This window comes from Herpailurus yagouaroundi, unplaced genomic scaffold, assembly GCF_014898765.1.
Source record: "Herpailurus yagouaroundi ecotype Mexico unplaced genomic scaffold, PumYag 182, whole genome shotgun sequence".
NCBI classification, from domain to species: Eukaryota; Metazoa; Chordata; class Mammalia; order Carnivora; family Felidae; genus Herpailurus; species Herpailurus yagouaroundi.
In genome coordinates, this window is record NW_024412413.1 from 25261563 (window position 1) to 25280939 (window position 19377).

Sequence of the window (19377 nt, forward strand, 5' to 3'; positions counted from 1 at the left end):
CCAGATTGATTTTTTGCTTTGGTAATTTCCATTATGGTGAATGTCTGTAGTAAGCATCACTAGATGATGAAATATATCTTTATTTAAAAGGCAGGAGCTAGGATGATATTTAGTCTATGATATCTTTAGTCACAAGCAATGGGGGAAATGAGGCAGGGGAGGAGAACAGGAGGAGAAAAATAAAAAAGAACAGAATTTATGTTAGCTTAGGTATAGTCAGTATCAACAAATGAAAGTCTGTCTTCAGAGATTATTAACATTTATTTACCTTTTCCTTTGTGTCACAAGAAGTGCTGCAGGAATGAAGACATACATATTTTCTTTGCTCTCCCTTGTTTGGTTTTCAGATGATCTGGAAATGTTCTGCATTGGTGAGATAATAAGACCCAGCCACATGAGTCTTCTTTAGTAGTTCAGTATTCTGAACACAGAGAAGCAGGCCTTAAAATCACAGAACCCATGGGGCACCTGGGTGGCTCAGTCGGTTAAGCGTCCGACTTCAGTTCAGGTCACCATCTCGCGGTCTGTGATGAGTTCGAGCCCCGCGTCGGGCTCTGGGCTGATGGCTCAGAGCCTGGAGCCTGCTTCTGATTCTGTGTCTCCCTCTCTCTCTGACCCTCCCCCGTTCAGGCTCTGTCTCTCTCTGTATCAAAAATAAATAAACGTTAAAAAAAAAATTAAAAAAAAAAATCATAGAACCCTAAGTCTGGTAGGACCCTAAAAGTTGTCTAAGGCAATCTCCCATCTAATGTTTAAATGTTTTACGACATCTTGATAAGTGATTGTCCAGCCCATTTGCCTGACACTACCAGTCATCCAATTCTCACAACCTCTTGCTGTGGCCAACTTCCTCAATTCCATGGCTGCAGACTACTAGAAGGCTTTCTGCCTCAAAAGCAACAATGAAGAAGCAGCTTTTCTAAGCAAGACTATCTGTCTTATAGGGATGGATTTGAAAGATAATAATTTCCTCATTTTGCCGCCACCCAGATTCCTATATTTTGATCCTCAAATATGTAGAAACTGTATTTTCTCTCCTTATCTTTTTGTCTCTAATATATATTTGTCACTGAAGTGCATAGCTACTAATGAGCATTCTGTTCCAATAATTGCTCAAATTACTGGTTCAAAGTTTGCATGAGTCCTTCCCTGTAAGTATGCTAAAAATTACTTGCAAATAGATTAATATTAGTAACAAATAAGTAATATTAGATACAAGTAGGAAATTTTTTAATGTTTGTTTTCTTTAAGAGAGAGAGAACATGAGGAAGGGGCAGAGAGAGAAGGAGAGAAGGAACCCCAAGCAGGCTCTGCACTAACAGTGGGGCTCGATCCTTGGGATCATAACCTGAGCTGAAATAAAGAGTTGGATGCTTAACTGACTGAACCACCCAGGCGTCCCAGTAGGAAAAATTTTGACATTAATAGAATAAAGTACTTAGTATAAGGGAGGAAGTTATGAAATGCATAGAATATCCAAAATGCCAAGGAATATTTCTTATATAATTAGGAGTTATAAATTTGTTATTAAAGTCAATTTCTCCTTTTCCAATTAGACAGCCAGACATCACTCTTCTTCAACTAAACCTTAAGTACATAATCCCATTTTCCTGCCCTTTATCTAATTCATGTTTGTGACCAAACAAGAGCCATGTTTAACTTGTTACTAAAGATTCCTTTTTGTTTTTTTTCTTTTCTTTCAATAAAGACCTAGTTTTACTTGCACATTTTTCACAAGCATCAAATAGTGGGTGATCTTTCAAGCTTGAACAGTTAACAGTTGTATTGCTGAGGAAGGACTTCTTGTTTCAGATGGTCTAGGTAATGATTTACAGCTATTTTTGGTAATTCTCAAAATGACAGCTCCTTGAATTTTTCTGTGTGCAGAAAAATTTGCTAAGCTGGCATTTTTCAGACCCTGGGAGGTTCATCCCAATTCTCAGCATGTGGGAGCAAGGGAATGCTCTGAAATCCTTACTCCAGAGGGAATTGACCTGCCCCCATTATCTTGTAATACATGTGAATGTTTGATGAAGTTTCCCTATATGTCTGTGGCCTCCTGAGGCCTGGAATTTGTGGGCCAGGGCTAACCTATCAGCTGGGTGAAATTACTTATAAGTCTGGGGCATTCCAAGATCAAACCTGATAAATTGACCTATAATGATAGTTTGGTTCCTCCAAAGAGAATGAACAATACTTTGTAGCATCTATCTTTATATAGTACTTAGTAAGTGGTTGTTTAAAAGTAGAAAGGATGCTAAAAAGCAATAATATAAGAATTAACAACCTTGAAAAATTTTGAACATTATCAGAAAAGATATGTGAGTTTTGAGTGCCACTGACTGTTGGAAAGCATAAGCTGGGGTAAAAAAATATACAGTAAAACCTTGGATTGTGAGTAACTTGTTTTGTGAGTGTTCTGCAAGAGGAGCAAACATTTCTAAGAAATTTTAACTTGATAAACGAGCAATGTCTTGCAGTATGAGTAGTACATGATGCCGAACATCACATGATCACAACTGAGCCAATGGTTCTTGAAAGTTGCTTTGATATACAAGTGCTTTGGATTACAAGCATGTTTCTGGAACGAATTATGCTCTCAAACCAAGGTTTTACTGTATATATATGTATAAAATGACCATATATATATATATATATATATACATATATATATATATATACTATAAGAAATAGTAAAAGAGGAAGGGGAAGAAAGAACACAACAGACAAGATAAGAATGAGGTAGAAAGTTTTTTTTTTTAAAGAAGAAAAGAAGTGTATTTAATATACCTTTTAATCATTTCCTTACACAAAAATTTTCATAGATCTTCAGTACCTACAGGGTAAATTCCAGCATCCTAAGCTAATATTTAATGTGCTTCATGATCTGTATAGAACCAATCCCCCAACACATGCCCTCTTTATTTACTGACTTTTTTTCTAGAATATTCCTTTGGGATTCTTATCTTCTTGTCCTTGTCTCTAAGGAAAATCCTATGTGTTCTTTAAGACACAGCCTCAAGGACTAAGAAGTTTTACGCAAATAGCATTTGTTGATGTTGGTCTTTACCATATTTATGTTAGTTAGACTTAACATTTTCTAAAATGCCCCCCTCAGATAGTACTCCATATAACAGCAGTGGTGAATTAGGGATGGTTTATTCTAGGAATTCTGACTCTAATGCCATTAAATATTTGTATCCTAGATGTTTTGTGTGTAGTATTTTTTTAAACTAGGTTATAGAACTTAGGGAATTAATTACAAAACTACTCTTCTCGTTATTTTCATTATGCTACCGACTTCTGCCAGCTATATAAGTGTATCTTCACTTTACCAAACTCTTCAACATTGAGAGATTTTTCTTTCTCCGTTTTTCCAAAGACTCCATTTTGCTTGAAATCAACATCTAGCACAAGTAAACAAAGAACTGTCCAGGTTTACTAAGAGCCTTTAGAGAATCTTACCACACCAAAGTTATATAATAAAGAGTTTCTGTTTTTCATCATACTAAGGAAGGTTGAATTTAAAAGATTTAATAAAAACAGTAAGACTGGAGGATTTCTATCAGAATATATGAAAAACCAGATTTCCAAGAGCTAGGATAAAAAGACCACACTCTTATAGAGCAGTAAAAATTGAATTCCTACAGATTCCAAATTGAAGTGCAAATTTGTCTTTAGAATTTACCTGAATGTGTGAATGGAGATGTATCTTACAACTCCATGGAACTTCACATGTAAACAGCTCCTAGCAGAGAAAGTCACAAAGAGAAGCCCAAGAAAATAGGTGACTGTAACTCAGCTCACACTTGGGCTTTCCAGTACCCAAATCAGTAAATTGAATCTATAACACTAGTTCCATTTCTATAAGGAAAATCAACAAAAATTTTTGCATCATCATACTCTAAGGAGCTAATCCCACCCTCTTAAAAAAAGTTATATTCTTTAATTAATCCCTAAGAACTGAAAGAGCAGCTATAATTAATTTTCATTAACTAAAAAAACTTACATTATAATACAAAGAAATGAAATTTAGCAAGATGGCCATCAAAATCATTATTTATTAAATTTTCCAGACTATAACACTTAGGTTTCATACAGATCATTCACAAGGAGTCTTCAGTCCTCCATGCCTATATAATTCCTTGAACTTTTTGTGAGCATAATGTCTGTAGTAATCATATCACACACTTGGATAATGCATAATCCAGAATGCCTCTACTAGTGAAGAGGCACTAAGAGAATTAAAAGACAAAGGGGCTCCTGGGTAAGAAAACACAACTTACTCTAGGGTTAAATTAGGTCAGGCATAGTTCATCAATGTATTGGTGTAGCTATTTCCAGATTTGTTGAACTCTAGGGACTCATTTTGATTCTGCCCACCCCAAGTACATGTCATTTCATGTCATTTTTAGTAGTTCCTTTATCATTGCCATCAAAATATTTTAGCTGTACTGAAATAAACTTTGTTCAGAGATTCTCCGTAGCCTCCTAGCACCACAACTTGATTCATTTTGTTTCCTCTTCCTGGAAAGTCTCTTCCCTTCTGCCTGTCAGAAATACTGCCCATGTTTAAGGACCAGCTTAAAATTCAACCCCCTTCTAAAGCCCCCACAACTGCTAATCTCTGATGACTTCTGCATCTTTTAAATTCTCATATCATTTTGTTTTCTTAGGTATTTATTGTCTTATTTATCTATAATATTTTTATATGTAAATATTTTATCCACCTACATTACACTATTCTGAAACACAAATTACGTTTTGTAATGCTTTGTGTACCAAACATTGCCTAACATATTGCCTATTTTGGTAGTTATATTTGTTGACTGGTTGGTATAATTTATTACTTTCATGCTAATTTACCTTTTCTACTGTTTCTCAAGAAAAAAAACCCTTATAGATCCAAATTTGGAAACCCCATTCTGAGCTACTTTACAAAACTCTCATTTGTACAGTCATGACATCACATGTCAGTAAGTGCATGTTGGTACTAGAATTCATGGCAACAGTTACTAGGGAGTATTCTTTTAAAAAAAATTTTTTTTTCCAACGTTTTTTTTATTTATTTTTGGGACAGAGAGAGACAGAGCATGAACGGCGGAGGGGCAGAGAGAGAGGGAGACACAGAATCGGAAACAGGCTCCAGGCTCTGAGCCATCAGCCCAGAGCCTGACGCGGGCTCGAACTCACGGACCGCGAGATCGTGACCTGGCTGAAGTCGGACACTTAACCGACTGCGCCACCCAGGCGCCCCACTAGGGAGTATTCAAAATGATCCAAGATATTAATTTTTAGAAATTATTGGTGAGATTATACAAAAAATATTAAAATCCTCATAAAACTCTCAGATCCTAAAGAATTCTACTAAAGTATTCCTCTCTGTGAGAAACACTATTTTAATAAATCCTCAACTACTCTGAATTGTAGGATGAAAAGAAAATTTTATGGTAATTATGACAAAATATATTCAAAGTCTTAAACAACTATACACACACACACACACACACACACACATATATGTCTGTTTTTTTATAAAGTTTTTTATTTTATTTATTTATTTTTATTTTAGAGAGAGAGAGCACACAAACGGGAGAGATGAGCAGAGGCAGAGAGAGTCCTAAACAGGCTCCACACTCAGCGTGGGGCCCAACTCAGGGCTCAATCCCACAATCCTGGGATCATGACCTGAGCTGAAATCAAGAGTCAGACACTCAACTGACCGAGCCATCCAGCTGCCTCAAAAATATATACATTTTTGATTGATCAATTTTACTTCTAGAAAACACATTCCAAACAAAGATGTACACAAATAGTTAGCTACAAGGATATTCATTATAGAATTAAAATATATGTAAAAATAATTAAAAACCTAATTAACCAAAAATAGGTGATTGGTAAAATAAGTTGTACACCATACAAGGGAGCCATTAAAATGTGTGTTGTACAAGAATATTTAATGAAATGGAAAGATGATGTCAATATATTGTTATATGAAAAAGAATTATATAATTATATTTTAAAGTACTAGAAATATAAACTTCAAATGTTGATTATGATTATGATATGAGATAATCATATTTACAGATTTCCAAATTTTCTATAGTGAGGATGTAGTACTCTTGTGTAAAGAATTTTAAAAATGTTAAGGCATTAAAAATTTAAATAAATATCTAGCCAGTACCTAAGAATTGCTCATTAGGGTCACATAATTTACAGCCAAGAAAAATATATTATGTAACCTTTTGAATTAATCACAAGACAAACTAAAGAAAGGATCTCCCACCTTGATGGCTTTTTTAGGGAAGTGTATGAATATCATATTGCTAAAGCCAACAAATGAGATAAGACTATGGGAAGAATATTCCTTCCCAGCATTGTTTGTGCCTCACAGCTCTTATTTATTTTTCTTTGTAGGTCCATGGGAAGTGTATGTGTAAGCACAACACAGCAGGTACCCACTGCCAACACTGTGCACCATTATACAATGACCGCCCCTGGGAGGCAGCTGATGGCAAAACAGGATCTCCTAAAGAGTGCAGAAGTGAGTACCAAGCCCACAAGACTAAAAGCCTTCTTTGTAAAGTAAACTTATCTCTGGACTCCTTGGTCTCTAGAAATACAATATAAAGTGGTAGATGACAGGCACTGTAACCTACACAAATATAGCCCATATCACTGCCCACTAAAACCTCCACCATTGGAAACAATTGCTGCTTGCAAAGTTGCCAATATGACTATTTCACCAACAATGTGTTGCCCAATGCTTGGATGCTTTGCAGAATCTAAGCACCCTTCTTGAGAAGTTGACATAATAAAACATAGCTAGACACAAGAGCAACAGGAGGATTATGGCATACAATTACCCTCACAGCTGAAATATTGAATTATAACCATGAAAATAGCTATCTCCAGTTTGGTTCTCAAAACAAACCTATAAAGCAGATGGTGTTAATCCCATTTTAGAGATCAGGAAATTGAGGCTCAGTAAGATTAAGTAACTTGCCAAAGTTAGTAAATGATTGTCAGGACTTGATCACAGCTCTTCAGACTCCAAATTAAATGTTTGTGTTTTTTTTTTCAATAATGCCATAATGCCTTTCTTTTCACTTATGATACTTGAAATGACAGATCAAATTTGAAATTAAGCCAGTTAGTCAAGAATTGGACTACATTACCAAGGCTAACGTGGGAGTTTCAAGATTAGATAAAAGGGTAAAAAATATGGGAATAAAAACGATTTTTTTCTTTGCAGTTCAAAATGTTCAGACACATACACATACCCATAACAATGTTTATACTCACAAACTTCAATTTTACAAGGATTTAAAAGGCAAGCACCATGGGTAACATTGTGGGAAGTCTCTTCCCATACATAATTTGGAATCATAATTGATTTATTTTAGTTTCTAGGAAAAGTAAAGGATTTCCTCTAGGCATAAATCCTGAATTATCTTATGCTTTTTAAAGATTATGAATCTGGTCAAAATATCATAACAACACATCAAGGAAACAATGAAAAAACAATAGCACAAACACGGGTTGACGTCCACGAAAATGTCTGCATTCTTATTCTAAATCACTCATCAAAAGAATCTAAAGAATTTCTCCTAAATTCCTAGAGTGCCATTCCTGGTCCTTTCCACAGACACCAACTGCGTATCTAAAGACCTGTAGAACACAGAGACTTGTCACGTGGTGCTATTGATATTATAAATGACTTAGAGAAATTGTTACAAAAGAAACAATGTGGGTCTCTTCTCTAAAAAAAATTCAGGCTTCTATAGGAAACTATCTTGTACTCACCAGTACATCAATAGCTAAGGAATAGTACTTCATGAAAGACAAATCAATCTACCTGACAAATTCCTAATCCCTGTCCCCATAAGGTTCCTTCTAGGCTTCTCAGTGAGCATGAATTCAGACCTGTATCTGCAATATGAATTTTCATTTTCAAATAATTCCTGACAATGTGGAGTTTTCTAAGCATGGTCAGGGGACCCACAGTGATGACTCTGGTCCTTGGCGGGGAGGAAATGGGTAGCCACTCAAATAGTTTTTCCACAATAAATGTCAACCCCAGTTGCTAAGGAAACAGTAACATCTCTGCCTAAGGAGATGGATCTATGCCTTGCTGACTTTCAGGCATATCCCAAAACTTAATTATTTTTTAATTAAAAATTACAAAGAAACACTGGAAGGATACACAAGAAACTGAAAAAAAAAAAGTAGTAACCTGTTAAAAATAGGGAGGACAGGATACACAGGGATAGGGATACTAGAGTTCTCATTGTCTGCCTTTTATATACTTTATATGTTTTGAGCATGTACTGTGAAAATATACACTATTTAAAAAACTAAAAATAAATTTTTAAAAATAACACTATATGTTAATTATATTTGAATTAAAAAATTAGCAATCAGCTTACCCTATTTTTAACTGCCTGAATATTAGAGAACCTGTTGTTTTATTTTTAATTATTTGGTTTCCTCCCATGCCTTTTTCCCCCCTCAGCCTGCAAGTGCAATGGGCATGCTGATGCCTGTCACTTTGACATTAAGGTGTGGGAGGCATCAGGTAATCGTAGTGGGGGTGTCTGCAATGACTGTCAGCACAACACAGAAGGTCAGCATTGCCAGCGATGTAAGCCAGGCTTCTACCGGGACCTCCGGAGACCTTTTTCTGCTCCAGATGCTTGCAAAAGTAAGTCAACTAGTGGTTACTGAAAAAAAAAACAAAAAAAAAACAAACAAAAAAAACTTGCTTTGTACAAAAGAGATGAATCTTTCCATCTTTTATATGCTGATCCATGGGAGAGAGGTCATGAAATTCTCAGACAATACACTCACATACACTAGTTCATTTCTTCATTGATAAAAGGCATGAACTTTCAACTTCATAAAAATAATCTCCTTTATCACTCTGCATGAAGTAAAATTTTTTCCCATAGCATCACATTTTGGAAAACTAGATGACCCAAGATAAAAAAAAAAAAAGGATGCTGAAAGAAAGATATATTTACAATAAATTTTTAAATGTTTTACTTATTTTTGAAAGAGCATCAGTGGGGGAGGGACAGAAGATCTGAAAAGGGCTCTGTGCTTACAGCAGTGAGCCCGATGTGGGGCTTGAACTCAGGAACTGTGAGATCATGACCTGAATCGAAGTCTGACACTCAACTGACCCAGCCACTCAGGTGCCCTTTAAAAAATTTTTAAGGGGATGCTGGCTGGCTTAGTTTGTAAAGCATGTGACTCTTGATCTTGGGATCATGAGTTCAAGCCCCACATTTGGTGCAGAGATTACCAAGAAAAGTGTTTTCTTTTCTTGTAAAATTATCTTAAGACTAAATATATGAGTAGGACTTAGACAATAAGTGAACTCAAAATGATGAAATAAAGAGTTATTATCTGCACTTGGGTTATTCTAGCTTCATCTCTACAGCAAATGTGAAACCTGAAAAACCACAGGTTTTCATATCATTATGAATATACTTTGGTTGACACTGCCTTAATGTACCCATGTATTACAGACTAATTTAGAACATAACAATAATCCCCTACTCTTCCCCAAAACACCATAAAATGGATTTTGCTTTTTTGTTAGCATAATTCCAAGAAGACGTTTATATGAAAAAAGAGTAGAATTTAAAAGATCTGCTCAATTAATGAGACATTATCTGAAACATGTGACTCTGAAGGGCACAGTCAGAGCTTAAGGAGATGTCCAATGTGGATGAATAGCTCATCTAACTACATGAGTAGCTATACATCTATCAACTCAGAAATTATTAGACGACAAAAACCACTCAAGACTGTTAATGGAGATTGATGATCATGCATTTCCTTTCCCCACCAAGGACTCCATGTTCTGGCTCAAAAACAGAGACAGGAAGGGAGCAATACAGTGGGAAAGAATCATTTAAAATCTTGCCTTTTTTTTAATTTAAAGGAAAAAAAATTCTATTGCTCTTGAAAAATACATATTTTTAACATCAGACAGGAGATATCTACATGAAATTTGAGTGCTCTTGCTTGTTACAAGCTTTCTCTCTTAAATTGTAGAAGACAGAAGGTGGCACAGCTCACTTTCAACATTGAGCCCAAAATTTAGATTTGCATCTTAATATTTCTCTGAGAATTCCATTTTACTCCTGCTCCTTTCATTTGAGTAGGTTTTGAACAGATCTGGAATAGAAGCTTTCCCTGATCCTTATGGTTATGTGATCTTATGCCAGCTATTAAAGCTGTTTGGATTTTGATTTTTTTTTTCTCCCCATAGGGTGGTAATGAGAATTATATAAAATAAAGTATGTAAACTATTTAGCACATTGCCTTTATAGAAAGCTCTCAAGAAATGGAAACTAACATTATAATAGCTATTATTGTCCTATAAGATAGAAGGTGGAAATAATGCTACAGAATTTCTACTCTTTATTGATTTAAAACACTTTATGTCAAAGATAATTACATCTTTAAAATCCACAGTACCTTGGGAAATAAAATAAAGACCCAGCCCCAAGTGCTCAATGAAGGGTCTGCTTACAAAATTGCTTAGACTCACAATATATTCAGTCCTAATACCATTTTCTACAGGATATATTTAAATAGATAGAGCAGTGCCTTGCTGGCTTAGTCTCTAGAACATGCGAGTCTTTTTTTTTCTTAATGTTTATTCACTTTTTTGAGAGAGAGAGAGAGAGAGAGACAGAGAGAGACAGAGAGCAAGCAGGGGAGGGGCAGAGAGACAGGGAGACAGAATCTGAAGCAGGCTCCAGGCTCTGAACTATCAGCACAGAGCCCGATGTGGGGCTCGAACCCATGAACTGTGAGATCATGACCTGAACTGAAATTGAACACTTAACCCACTGAGCCACCCAGGTGCCCTGAACATGCTACTTTTAATCTCAGGGTCATGAGTTAGTTCAAGCCCCACGTTGGGTATAGAAATTACTTAAAAATAAAAGTTTAAAAAGAAAAGATATATATTTAAAAATATATAATAGATAGATATGTATATATGTGTATTGCATATCCTCAGACCACTAGTAGAAATGTCTAAAAATAAGAATGTACTAACTACTAAGCAAATAATATAGAAAAGGAATTTATCATTGAGTAACTTAGATAAGGTAACTCTCTTGTTGGACAACTGGCAACATTTTTCCTTTTTTATTGCTTTTTAAAAAAAGTTTATTTACTCATTTTGAGAGAGAGAAAGAGAGAAAGCAAGGGAGGGGCAGAGAGAGAGGGGGGAAGAGAATCCCAAGCAGACTCCACACTCAGCTCAGAGCCTGACAAGGGGCTTGAACTCACAAACATGACATCATGACCTGAGCTGAAATCAAGAGTTGGATGCTTAACTAACTGAGCCACCCAGGCACCCCAATGGGGAACATTTTCAAATTCGTTTTCAAAGATACTATTAAATAGCATTGACTTGAAACACTATGTTGTACAATGTACCTAACATATATTTGTTCATTCAAACATTCAATGTATATATATTGAGTGCCTACTGAGTGCCAAGAGCTAGGGACACATCAGGGAACTAAACAAGTTCTTTAACCATTAAAAATAGAAATAGAAAAGGTTTGGGGCACCTGAGTGGCTCAGTCGGTTAGGCATTGGACTTGCGCTCAGGACATGATCTCGTAGTCTGAGTCAAGCCTCTCATTAGGCTCAGTGCTGACAGCTCAGAGCCTGGAGCCTGCTTCGGATTCTGTGTCTCCCTCTCTCTCTACCCTTCCCCAGCTTGCACGCACGCGCTCTCTTTCTCTCTCTCTCTCTCAAAAATAAACATTAAAAATTTTTTTAAAGAAATGTAAAAGGTTTATTGGCAGACCTGGAGCCAAGATAAATACCTTTTAAAATTTTTGTTTTGTTTCTTTTTGTTACTGTGTTATGTTCAAGCTATGGCTCATATTCTTCTTTTTTTTTTTTTTCAACGTTTATTTATTTTTGGGACAGAGAGAGACAGAGCATGAACAGGGGAGGGGCAGAGAGAGAGAGAGGGAGACACAGAATCGGAAACAGGCTCCAGGCTCTGAGCCATCAGCCCAGAGCCCGACGCGGGGCTTGAACTCACGGACCGCGAGATCGTGACCTGGCTGAAGTCGGACGCTTAACCGACTGCGCCACCCAGGCGCCCCTCATATTCTTACAAAATATAAAAAGGTTGCCAGCTCTAGCTTTTTAAATCCTAGAGAGCTTTTTAAATCCTAGAATTTTAAATTCAGAATTTTACAAAAAGATCATGAAAAAGGAGATTAGTTAAAAAGTGACTGACTCCTTGTTAATGATCACTACTTTACTTATACAACTCTTTTAGAGACTTGTATAAAAAAAAAAGAATTTACAGGTTTTGGTCCCCAAACTACCAGTTCTATAAAAACATAAGCAAAATGTGAGAATGTAGCTAAAACTAACAACACATAAGGGAGACACAGTCTTTTCACAGTGTTTATTTATGTGAGAATTTGTGTAAAAGTATACATGTCTGTTTTATAGGTGTTTATGTAAGCAAATAGTGGTATGTATGTGTGCACATGTATGTTAGATCACGTAAGTATGCTCAGTATTGTGTTAGAGAGTGTGGAGGGAGCTCATAGGAGGAGCATTTAACAAGAGTTGAATGTTTTGGGGTGCCTGAGTGGCTCAGTTGGTTAAGCATCTGACTCTTGGTTTTGGCTCAGGTCATGATCTCACAGTTTGTGAGTTCAAGCCTGCATCAGGCTCTGTGCTGACAGTGTGCAGCCTGCTTGGGATTCTCTCCCTCTCTTTCTGTTCCTTCTCTGCTTGTACTTTCTCTCTCTCTACATAACAAATAAACTTTAAAAAATTAATTAAAAAAACAAGTTGAATGTTTTGAGTTTTGATATAAAACCTGAGGCCTGAAGTTTAATAGGAATCAACATAGCACGGTTAAGTTTATTCCTAGTGGAGAAAACAACCAGAGCCAAAATGGAACAGAAGGACAAAGAACATAACATACTTTGAGAAATGAAAAAAATTCAGAATGGCCATAAAGGCAAGAAAGAGGGGGGAAGGCAACAACACAAAAGGGAATGAGAATAGTAGAAAATATGGGTGGTTGCCTGGTGTCCTCATCTTTGACAGTGAGATGGAGCTGACTGCACTACCCACAAGTGGTTGAAAGTCAACCATATCATTTAGCATAATTTTTCCTGGGCCCTACCAAGTTGATATTTATAGGCATTATCTAAGTATTAGAAGACCTAAATAAAGCACCAAAGCCATTTCAGTGAAAACGCCACCAAGACCACATTAATACATTAAAAAAAACCCTGAAATATTATGAGGTATTTAGAACATATTTGCCTGACTTACTCAACTCTTTAAGTTGTCATGAGATTCTGAAAGACTGAAAGATAGAAAATACTACTGCTAAGTGAAATTGCTAATCACTCCTAAACAAATACCTTCATAGTATTTAATGCACCAAGTAAGGAAGTTATGAGAATAACTGATACCAATTTAGTCCTTCTGGCGTAATTGTAGGTGGTAGATGGATTAGTAGGGAAGATCCATATTTCCTTCTTTCCTTCTCCGGACAGCCCCCTGATCCACTGATTAGACAGCTGAGGAAAGCATATCTCCATTCATTTTATGGCTATTCTGGCATTTGTTTGGGACAAGATATCTGTGTCAACTTCCCTAGCATGGATTTCTTTACTGGCACCTTCTTCCAGAATATTATTCTTTCTGTTCTTCTCTCAACTTTTCTGAACTAGGGGGAACTCCCAATACTTATCATACATCCAGTTCTTTTCTCTACCTTCATACTCTCCATAATATATTGTTTGATTGTCAACATGTTTGGCAGAGTTTTCATTTTCTTATCTAGTAATATTTTCATATCATCGACTATCTCCTTAACAGATGTGTCTATGTGCCACCTTCAGAGTTATTAACTTTGACAAAGTTTATGATAAATTTACTAATATGATAACATTTACTAACGTTACAGTGTACCAGATTTCATGCTAGATGCTGATAGAGATATTGCTGTAACTAGAACTTTCCCCCCATTAGTTCCTACTTTTCTGAGGAAGATCGTATCAAGAAAACAAGTCAATATTATGATATGATATTAAAAAATTTAAACTATCTCAGCGTGTGCTTATATCAACATGTACAATGTTATTCAAAATAACAATTTTATTATATTTATTCTACTGTGCTTACCAAGGCGGAAAAGTAACCTGCAACTCAGTGTGTGGTCCATAGGCCAGCCCCGTTGGCATCATTCAGTTGCTGATTAGAAAATACAGAACTTCTTATCCCATCCCAGACCTAATGAACCAAATATGCACTTTAACAAAATTCCCAGATGACTGTATCATACTAAAGTTTAAGATTGCTTCAGAATGCTTCTCTTCTCTCTCTCTCTCTCTCTGTCTTTTTAAGATTTTATTCTTAAGTAATCTCTACACCCAATGTGGGGCTTGAACTCACAACCCCAAGAACATGAGTCTCTACCGACTGAGCCAGCCAGGCACACTCAGAATGCTTTTCAACAAAGGTTAAATGCATCTTAGCACTTACTCTACAATTAAGTCGGCTAGAACATCCTACCATTCCCAGAACATCCAAGTTAGCCAAGATTTGCATTTCTATTTGTATGCATATGAACTTAGAATTTATAAAAATGAATTACATAGAGATGTACTGATTAAAAAATAGATATCTGGATGAATATTTTTCCATAGTGCAGCATTTTCCAAAGTTTGATTCATGCAACACTAACTCCATGAGATGTCAATAGGAATTAGATAAGGAAAATTTTTTCTATGACTTTCAAAATTTAAGAAATGATGAATTAATCAAGTACTTATTCAGGATTTCTCCAAGCATTTCATATGCTAATAATGTTCATTATAAACCTCCTATAAAACTTTGAGGTGTGTCTCTCAGATTTAACCAAAGAATGCTTTTCTTACAGAGCGTCTAAGGAGCCAAGATAAATACCTTTTAAAATTTTTGTTTTGTTTTCTTTTTGTTACTGTGCTATGCTCAAGCTATGCCTCATATTGGAAAATGCTGGAAAATACCGCTATTATATAGTGACATATCTATGGAAGACTTCACTTGGGAAGATATATCCTAGAATATTCCTTCTGTATATTTATTCCTCATTTCTAAGTGCTAGAGCCTACAACTGTATATCAAGGAAATAGTAAACCTTCTATTTCGGTCAGTGAAATAATCACAAACAGAATATTAAGTAAGGCAGGGCAATATAGTCTGTTGGACTTCCAGAGATGATTTATGAAAACATCTCTCCCTTATTTCCTAGTTATCTTCTCAGGAGCTGGAACCACTGAAAACCTGAGGCAGCAGCCCAGACAAAATTTACTAGAAGTATATAAATTATACCTCAGTTTAGCTCAGGAAACACTTACAGAGTGCCTCCTCTATGCCAGGCATTGCGGTAAGCACTAGGTCTGTAAAGATAAAAAGGTCTTCCCTAAGAGATCTTTAATTCTAAATGGGGAGAAATTTAAGTAACAGATTATTTCAATATACTGTGGTGATGGTGATGATATAATAAATAATAGTTGACATTTATTGAGTGCCTACTATTCTCTGTTTACTGTTCAAAAGGCTCTATATGTATTAGCCTTTGTATATGTATTAACTTCCACAAAAGCTGTTTGATGTTGGTACTATTATCCCCACTATATGAGCAAATGCAATGAAAGGGATACATCAAGCTTCTTAGAGAGAGTGTAGGGTAGAGTGAAAGCAATTAAGGGAAGACTTCCTTGAAGAGATGCCTCTGATACTTCTTTGGTGGCTGTTTTTATTTTTTCCTCTAAAAGTACTGAAACACAATATTTGTACTACTTTCTAATCAATGATTGCCTTTGTTGACTTTAATGAGTTGATCTAGAAAATAAAATGAACTGATGTTATTCTTCCTCACAGATTACATATATATACATTTAACAGAATACTTACCTGGACACATTTTTCCATCCAACAAATACTGGTGACATTAATCTTGAGACTCTGTTCACAGTTAGGTAGCTAACTCTCTGCCAAATAAGCCAAGGATTTATTGGCTCCATTGATGTTCCAGGCTATTTTTCCCTTCCACTCTCCTGACAAGCTCTATGCTGAATGCTATTGTCCTTACATATACATTTTTTAGTTGATGGTAATAAATTCATCAGACCTGAATAAAAAGAGCTCTAAACCAAATCTACTGGCCAATAGATTTATAATTAAATCATCTCTGTTCTCGCTTCCTCTTTATTACAATCTTAAGTAGGATCAACTGTGGGACACAAACAATCAACAACACATTTCCATAGCCAAGAAAGCACTTTGAGGATTCTAGAGATGTTTGTTTTTTTAAGACTAGTAGAGATCATTGGAACTAAATTTATTTCTACAACTCAGAAAAAAAAAATGTAAAGGACAGTGCATTTAAGGTCTGTAAACACAAGGGAAAATGTGAATCTCTCCAGCTGAATCTAGAGTTGAGAGGAGAATGGAGGCTCAGACCAGCTGGTTGCTAAAGTACAGAAGTAAAATGGAAAATATAATTATCACTGTGTACTAAGATACTTTGAAGAACACTGTCTCTATGTTTTAAAAGAGCAGTCTCTTTTAGAGTAACTCACTTGAAATATTGAATGTCACTTATGTACCTGTTGTATCCTATCACCTAAGTAGATTTTCCTTTGGCACACATATAAAAAATATGAGAATGACCTCACTGAACTGTGGTGTGCTAGCTTTCTAGGTAGGGAAAATGCCCAGATTTATAGCATTGGCCAATTTCTATGGTTTAAGTATTTCCCCCAAGGCCAATTTCAAGCTATCAGATCATTTTCAAATCAGGAACTCAAACAGACTCATACTCTATACCACAAGTGGAATGGTTTCCCTCCTTTGAAAGAAGTCTTGCCTCCACCTTCACAGCTTCTTTCTCTGATCTCAAGCACTACTCCAATCTAGTCATTGGTTCCCCAACCCGTGTATGGATCAGAATCACTTGGGAGCACTTACTGAAAATATAAACTCTCAGAGCCTTTCCCTAGATCTTCTGAATCAAAATCTCCAACAGGGATCCGGGGCAGATATCTGTTTTTTGTTTTTGTTTTTGTTTTTGTTTTTGTCTTTAAAAGCAAGGTTGGTGATTCTGATTCAGCCTTTTGGTTTCCTGGCCAGCAATTGAGAACCATTACATATACCATTGTTTCTAATGTGCACTCTGTTCACTTCCATCCTTGAATGAAAGATTTTGAGCTAATAATCATCTATAACTCAATCTGCTCACTGAATTAGCCATAACTCTGACAGAAAATCCTAAAGGATTACTAAAACTCTTGACTAGACATTTTTCCTGACTCAATGATAGATATAAATGCTCAAAAGCTTTCATGTCACTTATCTTTCCCTCTTAAGAATGTCTAACTTAGAACCTCTGCTTTTCTCAAAAAAAAAAAAAATTATGGCAGATTTCTAAGATACCTGTTTTTCATGTAACAGTTTCAAAATAAATATCTAGCAATTCCATTCAGAGAACTCCCTCTTGTTCATAGTATATACATTGATTTACCATAAGTACTTCATATTTTAGAGTTCATTATTGTGTAATAAGACTGGAATTTATAATAAAATTAACTTACCACTACATTGACAATTTACTTTTACTTCTGTATTTACATATTTCAGAACGTGCACTAAACTACTATGTTATTGTGTTGGATTTAAATAATCGTTGAATGTAGTTCTTCATGAAGCCCCATTCTCCCCCCCACCTTTTAACACCAAAGAATATCTTAAATGTTAGATTCATGGGAAATTGGGTGTGAAATATTGACAGCTATTCTATGACACCTCTCTACAGAAAATTTCCCTTACATACACACACATGTTCCCATACAACACATGGTTTGAAATAGATGTTTGAAGAAATGACTTATAGAATAGGATAGCTCTTGGGGCACCTGGGTGGCTCAGTAAGTTAAGCGCCTAACTTTAGCTCAGGTCATGAGCTGGTCTGTGAGTTCTAGCCCTGTGTCAGGCTCTGTGCTGACAGCTCAGAGCCTGGAGCCTGCTTCGGATTCTGTCTCCCCCTCTCTCTCCCTTCCCTGCTCACACTGTCTCTCTCTCTCAAAAATAAATAAACATTAAAAAAATTTTTTTTAAAGAATAGGATAGCTCTTTGTTTTAGGAAACAGCCAGTTAGTTCCTTTACAATAAATTTTTGGCTTTTATGTTATGACATATTTTTAACTATTGCATCGTCTCTCTCCATAAAGAAAAATCAGCAAATGGAAAAGAAGCAGAATTTATTCCCCGTCAAAGTAAACAACCTCTTGAAACACTGACATGCCCTTCCTTCCTCTCTGGCGGTCCAAAATAAATGTAGTCTGTTGCCTTTCAGCAAAGAGTGAACAAAAATAAACTTGGTCCTTCTGCCCTAAAACCCAAACCAAGTGTTTACCAAGATACCATTTTGTTACTTGGTTACCGTTACCCTGACTAGCCAGCTATCTTTGTAAAGAGCTCAGTCATCCATCCAAATCTATCTTTTTTTCCTTCTTGCTTTTTTTCTTCTTCTTTTCTTCTTTCTGTCTTAGGTGAAAACTGTTCAACTGATGGAAACAGTGTCTAGAATGGGTGACTCTCTTGCTGCAGACTGTCTTTCCATCCTTCACAGTCAACTCAAATATCACCCTCTCATCATGCTCCCAAGAAGAATTTCTGTGTTTGTCTGCTTGCTTGTACCTCTATTTATTAATTATTTCATTCTACCTCTAGGATGGTTATACTTTCCCTTCAAATTGTATCAGAAGTAAAAATTTTTAAATAATTAAATCCAGATACCTTACCACATTTAGGAGCCCATAGCACTTCCCCACTTTTCATTGTTGTACCTATGTTCCAGTCCGTATCAGAAAAGGATTGTTTCCCAAGGGTCATTAAAGTCTCTTCCTATAGTAGCTTGGTGGGCTTTTTCTTTCAAATTACAGTTTCAGCAAAACCACGAGTCCATTTTATGTCATATAAACAACTTAGACATTCCTGTTTTATGCTGAAAGCAACTGTGAATGATTTCAGCATAGAATCAATATGAAGTAACTGTTTTTGAAAACTTTAAATAGAACCAGTCACTTGGCAATCATAGTTGGGAAACTTTAATGTCAGCTTTAAAAAAATCTAGGATGTAAAACCAGAGGGTTAAGAAATGGAAAATATAGAGAAAAATACATATATCATACTGTAGTAATCATACTGGGACTATCCCTTAAAAAGATCAAATGACATAAATTAAAATCACCCCTCAAAAAGGAGAAATTTTATGAACTGATGAATAATAAAAGTCAGTCAAATTTG

General features: G+C 35.8%; 1 protein-coding gene across 2 annotated transcripts in view; it reads left to right on the forward strand.

The window, feature by feature from the left end:
• Positions 1-19377, forward strand: part of NTN4 (netrin 4) — a 125323-nt gene that overhangs the window by 76842 nt on the left and 29104 nt on the right. For both annotated transcript variants that reach the window (XM_040491171.1, XM_040491172.1), the window contains exons 4-5: positions 6418-6544; positions 8516-8704. In XM_040491171.1, coding sequence (XP_040347105.1) covers positions 6418-6544; positions 8516-8704 — 316 coding nt within the window. The remainder of the gene's footprint in view (positions 1-6417; positions 6545-8515; positions 8705-19377) is intronic.